The 12,095-nt window shown below is 41.4% G+C and overlaps 1 protein-coding gene across 3 annotated transcripts in view; it reads right to left on the minus strand.

The window, feature by feature from the left end:
- Nucleotides 1–6,439: 6,439 nt before the first annotated feature.
- The window catches only part of LOC143135979 (E3 ubiquitin-protein ligase Midline-1-like), a 48,183-nt gene continuing 42,527 nt past the window's right edge, over nucleotides 6,440–12,095 (minus strand). For all 3 annotated transcript variants that reach the window (XM_076296374.1, XM_076296372.1, XM_076296373.1), the window contains exons 5-10: nucleotides 11,660–11,808; nucleotides 11,422–11,549; nucleotides 10,656–10,799; nucleotides 8,784–8,945; nucleotides 7,917–8,124; nucleotides 6,440–7,788 (exon numbers count right to left, since the gene is read on the minus strand). In XM_076296374.1, the coding sequence (XP_076152489.1) occupies nucleotides 7,440–7,788; nucleotides 7,917–8,124; nucleotides 8,784–8,945; nucleotides 10,656–10,799; nucleotides 11,422–11,549; nucleotides 11,660–11,808 (1,140 nt within the window). In that variant the 3' untranslated portion in view covers nucleotides 6,440–7,439. The remainder of the gene's footprint in view (nucleotides 7,789–7,916; nucleotides 8,125–8,783; nucleotides 8,946–10,655; nucleotides 10,800–11,421; nucleotides 11,550–11,659; nucleotides 11,809–12,095) is intronic.

Consider the following 12,095-nt stretch of genomic DNA (forward strand, 5'->3'; position numbering starts at 1 on the left):
AGGCAGTAGGGGCGGGCGAGAGAGCCTTCATTCGCCTCGTAATGAGTCATTTAACCATATACCGACTTACGAAGATGATTAATTAACACGAAAACGTTGCCTGGTGTTCCTTTAACGTAGTTTGAAAGGGACAGGATTCAGGAATAGGCTACTAAGACAGGCCCCTCTTCTGTCTGACTCACCTCATGTTACCCCTGTATGCCTTATAGACTGGCTTCTGACAGAAATGACGTTTTGTGCCAACATGTAGAAACACTAGGTCTACTACATCCTTTAATTGGTGAATGGAGGTGCAAATTCCTTTCTTTGGTTATTGTCCACGATTCACATTAACTGTAGGCTATCACGTATTGTAAACGTCGCCACATTTGATCACGTTTTGCCTGCATGGATGCGCGATTGAGTGAGCATCTAAATAATATGCAAGATGCAACAATCATTTCTAAGAGGTAGGGGTGGGCGATATATATCGTGTGCGATAATATCGTGATTGTTGTTTTAACGATGTGCAAATTGACATTATCGAGTATTTAAATTACTTATGGGGAAAAAACACTCGAAATCAAGCACTGAAGACTCATACATTCCCAGGAGGTAGGCTATGCGGGAGAAGTGCAGCAGAGCAAGTGTCACGTGATCACTAGTGGGTCACAACGTTGTCCCACGCAGCCTAATGTTTATTTTGTGCAGCGAGAGTAGCCTACTTGGGATTTTATGCGGCTACTTCTGTTGAAGTAGCATTGATGAGACAGTCACGTTTTTTCCTACACGGTATTATATGGAGAGAAAACATTAGCCTTTGAGTATTTTAATCGTCAGTTGTAAACAAATAACTATTCTCATGTAACTCTTTTGTAAATGGACTGAAGTTCGCTCTAAATATCTACATTTACCGATTATGCTAACCGCTAGCATCTCTATGAGATTTCTCATATACATTAGCCATAAGCTAACGCATTAGTTTCTATTCTGTAACTTGGAATGCTAGCCTACGTGATTGCTCTAAAACAAAACCTAGAAGGAAATAACTGAGATGTAAGCTGTTGGTCTGCTCTTAGTTTTACAGTGAATCCTATGTAAAGGTTTGAAAGGAACTTCAGCTTCAGACTTTCTCTTGGGAAACTGTTAGGCCTATTCATCTTCTCTAACGTAGCTGGCTAGACCATGTCATTGCCACACACACAAGTGGGGGCAGAATTGGTAATGTGTCATAGAGTGACAATGCATTGGTTGATTTGGTTAAAAAGTCACAGGTTAGGTTATTGGTTATTGTAATGATGCTATTCATAAATAATGAGCTGTAAAGTAACTCAGACTTTAACAAAAACAATTTTTTAAAGGATATCGACTAGGGTTGGGACTTTTCAGGAATTTTCATGTTCGAATATTGATAACGTTATCAAACAATTAATCGATTATTCACTAAAGCATGACGTCACTTGTCTCCGCTCAGAGCCGCATGGTTTGAATTTGCCTTCACCATCACCCCCACACAAATTAAGGTCAAAACACGCACATGACAGGACTGATTTATCAAAAATAGATTTATTAAAGAAATACGCCATTTAGTAGTCAACTTTAGTTTATTACAGTGCATTATGGCATCCGACGGATTTTTAACATGTAGGCTATGCAAACGCATCACTGCCTGATCACTTAAAAAAAAAGTAGGGAAGTAGACATTAAGAAATAACACGGTCTAATGACTTCTGTTAAACTTCAGCTCAACGCTGGCGGCAATTAGCCTATTTGACAGTTGAGTTTTAACTTAGATTACGTTACTATGAACGAAATTGACGGCCATCAAACTCGACACAAATTCACAATAACGATATCAAAACCTGGCTTATTGCCATATTAGATCATTAAACTGTTATAAACTGACTGTCGTGGCAACGTATTGGCGAGATGCAGGCTACCTTACAGGCTACAGTAAGGTGAGAAACTGGCCTGCATGGACTGCCTGGGCATACATTACCTATCACAGACTTGTTCATAAAAATCAACATATTCACATGTTCTGGGGTAAGGCGTGTGCGCAATCGATTTACTGTCAGTCCGGCAGCTGAAAAAACTCGTTCAGATGGGACGGAGGCTAGTGTAGCCTGAATGGTTGGCTGCTGGATCCCTCCGCTACACTCAGGGGTGTAGGCTACTCTGGAACCATAGGTCACTAATTTGTGCGTTATTTACATTTGATTACATTTCAGATACATGTTGGTTTCCTGTAGGCCTAGTATAGCGCTTTATTCTTTCTTTATTTTTCTATGTCCGAATATTGGGGGGGACATTTTGGTCATATTTGAATATTGGGGGGGACACGTCCCCCTCAATGTCTATGGTGACTACGGCCCTGCTCTTAGATATTAAACTAAATCTGCAAGCCGCAACGACATCGGGGCACTTTCACTCCGCTAGTTACCAAAGTTGTTTACATGGTTGTTTACCTTGGTTACCTGGTAAGAAACGCCGCCGGAGGAAAAGAGGTAGAAGAGCCGGGATATTGGTCAGATTGAGGAAAAGACAACATCGTCCTCCCCTTCCTAGCATTCTCCTGGCTAACGTCCAATCACTGGATAACAAGCTGGATGATTTCAGAGCCAGACTGGCGTTTCAACGTGATATCAAGAACTGCAATGTCTTTGTTTTTATGGAGACGTGGTTGGACTCCTCGATTACAGACTCTGTCATCGGCCGGAGGGACTCTCCATCCATCGGCAGGATAGAACAACGGAGTCGGGCAAAAACAGAGGAGGTGGTGTGTGCATTCTGGTTAACAAATGCTGGTGTGTGGATGTACAAATGACATCGACAGGGTGCTCTCCTGACCTCGAACATCTCATGGTCAAATGCAGGCCTTTCTATCTACCCAGGGAATTCTCAGCAGTCTTTTTCATCGCTGTTTACATTCTACCACATGCTAACACCACACGGGCGCTGGACGACCTGTATGAAATTATTGATCGGCATGAAACTCTGCATCCGGAGGCCGCATTCATAATGGCTGGCGACTTCAATAAAGCCAACCTGAAGAAAGTTCTACCGAAATACCACAAGCATGTGAGTTTTCCAACTCGAGGTGATAACACCCTGGATCATGCATACACTCCATACAGCAATGCCTACAAAGCATGCCATCGTCCAGCCTTCGGTAAATCGGATCACTCTTCAGTCTTTTTACTGCCCGCCTATCGACAGAAGCTGAAATGTGAGCGGCCTGCGATTCGCTCGGTACAGCGCTGGACAGATCAATCAGATGCCGCCCTGCGTGACTGTTTCCACACAACAGACTGGGGAGTTTTTCGGACTGCTGCTGATAACATCAACGATTACACTGAGTATGTAACGGGCTATATATGCAAATGCATTGACGACATTGTACCGAGGGTGACCGTACGAACTTTTCCTAACCAGAAGCCATGGGTGAACGGAGAGGAATGTTCAGCACTCCGAGCTCGGACAGCTGCCTTCCATTCTGGCAATCCAAGCGAGTACAGTAAAGCACGTTATGAACTGAGAAAATCAATTAAAAGTGCTAAGAGACAGTACAGGGAAAAGGTGGAGTCACACTACAGCGGCTCTAACACCAGAGACATGTGGAGTGGACTAAAGATAATTACAGACTACAGAGGAAGGAGCGTCAGAGCAGAGGTCTCTGCATCTCTTGCAGAGGAGCTGAACTCCTTCTATGCCCGCTTTGAAAATGACATCAAGTCAGAGGCTCTGTTAGAGCAAGATTGCTGCCCATTTCAGTTATCTGAAAGAGATGTGTGCAAATCATTTAGAAAGGTGAATACACATAAAGCTCCAGGACCTGACAACATCCCAGGTCGTGTTCTCAAGGCTTGCGCATCTGAACTGGCTGAGGTCTTGGACATCTTTAATCTCTCTCTGCATCAGTCTGTTATCCCTGCATGTTTCAAGAGGTCCACCATCATTCCAGTCCCTAAGAAATCAACAGTGAGTTGCCTTAATGAATACCGACCTGTTGCTCTCACTTCTGTTGTTATGAAGTGTTTTGAGCGGTTAGTTAAAGATCATATTACATCCTCCCTGTCTTCTACATTAGATCCACTCCAGTTTGCCTATAGGCCAAACAGGTCCACAGACGATGCGATAGCATTTGCTTTGAACACTGCTCTTTCTCACCTGGATAAGAAAAACACCTTTGTACGGATGCTCTTCATTGACTACAGCTCCGCTTTTAACACCATAGTTCCATCCAAGCTGATCATGAAATTAAGAGACCTGAACATCAGCCCCTCTCTGTGCAGTTGGATCTTTGACTTCCTGACTGACAGAACACAGGCGGTACGGCTGGGTAACATCATCTCATCCACTCTAACACTCAGCACTGGTGCACCGCAGGAATGTGTGTTAAGCCCCCTGCTGTACTCGTTGTATATGACTGTATGGCAACTCACACCTCAAACACCATCATTAAGTTTGCTGATGACACCACCATAATCGGCTGTATCACGAGTGATGATGAGTCTGCTTACAGAGCAGAGGTGGCAACCCTGACATCCTGGTGCCAAGGCAACAACCTGCTGCTCAACATCAGCAAAACCAAGGAGTTGATTGTGGACTACAGGAGACAGCAGGAAGAGCACACACCCATCTATATTGGAGGCACAGCAGTAGAGAGAGTGCTGTTACAGTTTACTATTGAGAAGGCTACTTAATTCCCGACGACTGAACTATAAGTCGAAAATTGTTTTCATGAATTAAATTAAACCACAAAAATAAACAATCACACTATGCTGCAGATCCGTTAGTAAACTAAATCGCCTGGGAAGGTGCCCATGACATCAAAAAGGCTTGAAATTGTTATTGTTATAAAAGTAGAGTAGCCTACAGGCGGAGTATGAAAACCGTGTTCTTTTTTTCAAAATATAATCACAATTATCCAAACACCACACTTCATTTGCATAATTCCTAGATTGTTTGCAAAATGACACATTTCAGTCAAAACATACACACTTCAGTCAAAACATATACACATATTTGTAAACAAAATGCTATTAGTTTTCATTTAACCAACACAGTCCTCAATGATCAGACACTATTGCAGCCAGTTTCATACTGTTGTGATAAATAAAAAACACATTTGTAAAAAAAAACTAATGTTAATAAATAGCATGCTAGATTTTTGGCCATTAGTTATGTAAGGGATAATTTAGATGACAAAAAATAGTGACAAACTCACAACATTCTTCATGATTAGTTTGAGATATAGGGAGAATGTACACAAATAGGACTACTATAAACTTATCAAGCACTGCACAACACTGATGCTGCAGACTGAATATTTCAAGTATTTATTTCAATACTTACAGTATTTCTTACCATAATCAGTTACAGTAATCAACCAACAATGAAATCAAAGAAACAAATAAAATCTGTAGACAAATAAAAATTACTGCATGAAGTACATACACTTTGACTCTGAAGAAAAACTACTGTAAAAGCTTCTGCCTTTTATAGTACACCTGAGTGCTGCGTTTTCAAATTAGCACGTGTGCTTCCACACCTGGTGGTCATTGGCAATCCGGGGCTTTGTAATGACAAGGAAGTAACCTCACAATCCTTATCTGTGTCTAAGGTGTGAAAATGTGTGTAGAGATTTACAAATCACTGTGTGTAATGTTTTGCAAAAAGGGTGAAGCAGACATTGTGTGTAATGCTGTGCAAATCTGTGGAGGTGTTTTGCTCCTTGGAGTAGAATTTTGCAAATTGTGTGGAAGTTTTTATTTTAGTGTGTAAACAATCGTAAAAAACTGTAAATAACACACTCGTGAAATCTTGATTATTTACATGTAGATTTCCTTGTGTTTTACCATCTACTAGGAACTGAGCTTTGATTGCAAAAGGTAATCAGTTATGTCGAGTTTGCAGTAAATTGAAACTCCAGTGAGTGAAGCACGTTTTAGCTATTGCTAGCCACCATTGAGCAAAGTCAAAGTTTTAGTGCCCCATAATCCTATGGCAGCAAGACTATTATGTTGCAAAAGGAAACACTTAAGTAGATATTCTTAAATGTGTATTTGTCCTAATACTGGTGGGTACGACAACATTGTTAGTTCACACAGTTGTCTCCCATGGACATCAGACAAAAGCTTCCTGGAGTGAAGGAAGTGGTTCTGTTGCCTTCAGGAAATTCTATGAATGGATGTGACAGCATGTTGAGTAATTTTAGACAGAAGCACTGGTCAGAAAGGAGGGGACCTCACCAAAGGAATGAAGCTCTAATGGCTTTGTTTTACCCACCACCGTTTCACAATTTTGTTCATCTTTGACCGGAACAAAGCTTATTTAATTATTTTATCCGGTTATAGATTTCTCTCTTAAACCATCCACGACTTACCTACAAGAAATGTTCACATTTATATCCTTTCTTCCGACTGACTGGTTTAAAAAAAGTCAAGTCAGTTCAGCATCAGAAAATGGATAATGTGGTCAATTTTATTTAAGTCTTCAACAAATAGAAATCGTACTGTACAGTGACACAATCAACTGATTTATCTGTTAATATTATCTTTCCAGAAGTTCTTAAGAAAAATACATTTGACCACTAGTTTACTTAGAGAATAATAACCAACTTGATGAGCTTAATGCAGTCTTTCTTCCTTCTAAAGCAAAATGTACTATAAAATGTTATGTTTCTCTTGAGACTACATACTGACAATGACAGTAACATATAAGCACAGTATTAAACACGTGTTGAGTGTCCTAGCACAACCAGTCCCATGGTGTGTATTGTGTCCATATTTAGTCTTGCAGTGTTTTTGAATCTTTCAGTTGACCATTTAATGAAACATAAATGATAAAACTGACAAAAGATGAAGAAGTAACTAATGTTTCACATGAGAAGAGAATGACGAAGTTAACCAAGTTACAAAGTTATATGTTGTAGTTTTTTTTTCCTTTTGTTTTTTGATAAAATGGAAGGAACATCACAACAATTGCACCATAATATCCATATTTTTTTCAAACATAACACCCATTTCCCTAAATAATCCTTTTCATAAATAAAACATAAACATAGCTGTGCAAACGTATAGTCTACAATAGATTCCAATTGATAATCTGCTTTTTCACTTTTGCTTGTTGGAATTGCCTTTGTTGGTAAAGCAAACCACCATATATAATTTGCAAGAAAATGAACAACATAAATATATTTGCATCTTAGGGCTTTATATTGCACCACAAATTGCGTGGTCACCTTCATTCCTTTTCTATATACTAGAGTGCTACATCACACATGGAGGGGTGAGAGGAGACGGGTATGGTCCAAGGTGCCTACTGTGACGTAGTGGAGTGTTTTTATGGGTGGGGTGGGGGGAGCAGGAGTTTCAGGTGGCCTGTGTCGGTCCAAAGATTTCTGAAGCTGCCTGTTTCATTTCCCAACAGAGCCCCATGGTGACTTTATTTTGAGGTCAATCGAGAGGTTCAACACCCTCCAGGTGGTCAGGGATGGGCAGGCCAGTGAGCACTGTCAGACATTTGTTCCACACGTTGAAAACGGGGCAGACGGGCTGGGTGAAGGACACGTGGAAGGTGTGCAGGTGCTGGGAACCCACGGCATCGTAGAAGGCCAGGGAGCCGGCGTCGTAGTCGAGGAGCACTCCCACGCGGCGCAGGTGGGGGGACGGCTCGATGGCCATCTCTTTGCTGTTGTGGCGCACCACCCAAGAGTTGTTGCAGCGACAGAGCACCCAGGAAGCCGGATTCTTGCCAATCCACTCGTGTTTGGGTGCAGATTTGTAGGCAATACCCACTGCGTACCTTTAGAGCAGAGACAAACAGCCATGCAAAAATCAGAACTCATCACAAATTTTATTTGTGTGAATAACTTTTTTAATATTGTCACTAAGTTGTCCCACTACAGTAGCCATAGAAAATAAATGAATTACCAGGTGCTTCCTCCAATCAGAGCTTCCCAGTAATGGCGCCCGCTGTCTATGTAGACATTTGCAGTGACACCATAGCTGCTCTGGCTGCTGAAACGTTCCTGACCATGGCTTTTCTTTGAAGAGGTCTCATCCCTTTCTACTGTCAAGTTGTCATGAGAGACCTTCAGCTTCCTGTGAGCAGACTTGGGGTCAAGCTTGAATGGCTGACCTGAGGAAGACATAAATGCTGTTATCTGTTTCATCTAAAAACTGGAGGTACCACATAGCGGTACATACCTTGACCCCCGCATGGTGTTATTGTCATGATTGCCATGGCGCCATGGACGGTAGTGGCTATTGTTTTGTTTCTTGTTTTCTTGGAACCCCATCTTATTTTTGGTCTTTTAGCATGGGACTCACTAGTAGCAGTACCGGAAAGGGACATAGGATGGCGCTGTTGCTTTAACCCTGGTATTAGATAGCCAGCAGGTCTCAAGGTCTTATTCAAGTGTAGGAGAGGATTATAAGCATCACTCATGCATGTTGATAATTGAGTTTATTTGATTTCAGGTGAGTCCCAATCACAGATAGAATCCAAGTTACATTGTTGGCTATCTGTACATGTTCAAGCAGATTTACCACATTGTATAATGTTTTTATTTGATAATTGTGTTTATTTGGGATTGATGCTAGCTAGCTAGCTAACATTAGACCAAATAATTAGCTATTATAGCCTAGAGGGGTCACAGATAGCACTAAAATCAAAGTATGCATACATTTGTGTTAAAAATGCACACACATTTCTTTCAGTTCAAATGGTTAATCTTATCAATATCTATCACATTTCATTTTTTACTACAGTGTCAATTGTAGTATATAAATTCTTACTGTTGGTCTTGAGGGTCCCTGGCTCACTGCTGCGGCTGCCAGCCTGGTTGATGGCTTTGACGATGAAGATGTACTTAGTGCCACTCTGCAGGCCATGGACAGTGTAGTGGTTCTGCTTGATGTTGGGCACAATCATCCAGCTGTCCATGGAGTTACACAGGCCTGGTAGGGATGAAGCAGTTTTGTAATAAGCTGTAAATTAATAATATGGTGCTTTAGGAAGATAACTCTTACGTACAGTACAAGAGGTACTTTAGATGTGAATAGATGGAGCACCTCAGAATCTTGCATAGCTGAAAAAGTATTTTAAAAAGACCTAATTAAGGGTGGACAGTTTGAGCTAATCCATTCATCTGAATGTTCAATCTGTTCATGGTATGGGCTAAGGCTTAATGGCATCCAGAAATGCAAAATAACTGTGACATCTCAGCTGTGTCTAAATCTAGAGGTTTCATTTAATTTTAATCAAATCGGGTCTCTCACATGTAGGAATCATTTTCACTCTCCTGGTCTTAATGGGTCAGTAGGTTCAATCGGACTGCTGTGGGTGTGCTAAATGCAATGCACCGTTCTGCCTATCATCCATGCATCGCTTTCCTCAATCCCACAACTAGACAAGTTGTCTTTTAGTGATCAGTTGAGATCAGGCCTTGCTTCTCCAGCTGGAGCTCACAAATGTCACAGCCAAGCTACCGATATAACGTACTCCTCCCTGGCACCAAAACCATTGCATTGCAGTGAGGTGCTCGAGATCTCCGAGACACTTCTCACTCGTTCTGACAGGAGGACGAGATGTGAAATGAGGGCATGAAATGAGATGCATCAGCGTGGGGGTCCCGCAGCGGAAGGGGGAAGTGTCATTTTAAGTTTTACGCCTCCCACCGAGGAGAGTGCTGATGACTACATTAGCTGTAAAACAACCAGATGTGAAAACAACGAGTAGCCTTCACATTCTGTTATTTATTTATGTGTTTACTTATCTGTTTATTTATGAACTGTCCCAGGGGACAAGTGACTATTATGGTACGGCGCTTTCACCGAAAATAATGTAATATTCACAAATGAGCCTCTCAGTTTTAAGGCATGGATGATGGGCAAAGTGCAAAGTCTAACTTTAATTACTGGTCGAAATTATTTTCTGATTTAACTCCATGGTCCTACATGCAACACGATAGCTATAGTTCATGCACAAGAATTTTCCTTATTGACAGACTTTGCATTTTGCCTACCTTTTAAATCAGGACCCATAATGTCTCCCCCGTAAATGGAGTTTTAACAAAATGCTTTTAACAATTCTTTGAATTGCATGTTGCCAGATTATCTTCTGAAATGGTAACGTTGTGTACATTATTTACACTTAAAGTAAATATCACTTCACACTGTCCTGACATTTAGATATTTTTCAGATTTCAGGGCTGTATGTCATAATCAGTCAACATGGAGAAGGAAGTGGTGAGAGTGGAGTGTGAAAAGCAATCACACATTGAGTGGTATGTCAGGGCAGACAGAAACTGGCTGAGAAAGTGCTCCTCGTGAACTTTTGCTCCCCAGAAATATTTATGTTGCCCTTTATAAAGTCATCTTTGTGTGACTGGGTCCCAATTAATGTGAAGGGTGTGAACATCTCCTGCATGATGCACTTCAACATGAATTTTCTCTGAGGTTGCACTGTTTTTCTCAACAGAAGGCTTTCAAGCATGTGGGGTCTCATGGTTCAAGACATTTGGAAATCTCTGGTCTCTGACAGCCAGCAGCCAGTCATCCATATTCTGTCTCTCATGAATAAAGGTGAGTTATTTTTTATCAGTTTAGTGGAATGGAATATGTAAAAGTTTGCAATGTAATGAAAAATGGTAAGAGCGTTACACTTACTGACGATGTTGGACTGCCCAGTGAAGATGGCGTACTGAAGCTCATAGGACACCACGCTAAACTCATCGTCCGATGTCCAGTGAACGGTGATGGTGTCATAGGAGGCTGTGCACAGTTCCTCTCTTATATTAGGAGGGTCAGGAGCTTTAAGGGAAAGAGGAGTGAAACAGATCACTATTTCTGATTCAGATTCACTTCCAGTCTCAGTCACCAGTGTGACGTGCCTCTGGGATGTGGATGATCATAAGGATGGAGTATATATAGTGTGGCCATAAAGTCAAAGATTGTGCAGTTGGGGATGGTTTTTTCCCTTATGCACACAAATGATTTAGCCTTAATGTTTAGTCATCCATTTAGTTAGTGTGCTAGGGTCAGGCCAATTTTTTGACATTATTGCAAAACATGGCAATCATTTTAAAGGATCCTACCTGAAAACTATGAGCACAACTACTATGATTAAGCACACTGCTGTAAATGGCTTTGCAAATGCTATGATTCCAAATCATAGTGCAAGATGTTTTAACAAGCGTGTATGCCTGTAGCCCAAGGACCTTCTGCACTCTGGCTCTGAACTATTTTTCAATATCAACTGTGGTATCCACTATCCACTTTACTGCCTTAACTTATTGAGATCCCCTGAGTTGCTCCAGGGGGATTGTCCCTGCAATTGGCCTCTGTAAAGCGTCATTTAAGTAGATAAATAAATAAATGGTATCTAATTAGTAGCTGTGAATGAGCATGTTTGAGTTTTGTAATTATATCTTACCAGTTAGATAATCCAAAGTCTCCAGCAACTTCTTCTCCCGGGTGAAATCCAGGGCAAAAGTGTCAAACGTGTCCGTCAAGTTTATCTCAGGAATCAACACCTGGGAAGATGCTGTTGCCATGGAGACTCTGGGGAGAAAAACATGTCACAAACAGTTTCAAATGCATTCTATTTATCTTGCAAGCTGGTCTTAAACTACATGACCAAGTATCTGCTTGCAGTCTGCAGCTGACCACACCTCTCAGAGATGCTCTTGGCTGTCTGCAGGAAGCGGGCATGGTCGGTCTCCTTCAGCGTCTGGTCAGCTTGAGTGATGAGGGCGGAGGATCGCTCGATGCACTGCTTGCAGTTGGAAATCTGCTGGGCCAGTTTTCGCAGACGCACCACCTGAGTGCAGGAGCAAGAAAAAGACCACTCCTGTCATTGATGCAGGCAAGTATCCCAACCAAACCACTACGTTCCCATGATACATCTTAAAGTAGCATACAGCATCCTTTTCATGTTTGACATTTCGTTTGAATTTAGAGCGAACTTACTAATACATACATGTGAATTAATCTTCCTATAGAAAGGGAAAACAAAAAGCAAGATTCAAGATTGAAATGGATTGTTATTCTCCTGCATCTACAAAATGAACATGTTGATACACATTGCTGTTGTAATCCACATGTAGG

The sequence above is a fragment of the Alosa pseudoharengus genome, unplaced genomic scaffold (genome assembly GCF_046254945.1).
Source record: "Alosa pseudoharengus isolate Yale_2024_CS ecotype anadromous, Long Island Sound unplaced genomic scaffold, YU_APseudo_1.1 YU_APseudo_1.1_scf_20, whole genome shotgun sequence".
Classification (NCBI taxonomy): domain Eukaryota; kingdom Metazoa; phylum Chordata; class Actinopteri; order Clupeiformes; family Clupeidae; genus Alosa; species Alosa pseudoharengus.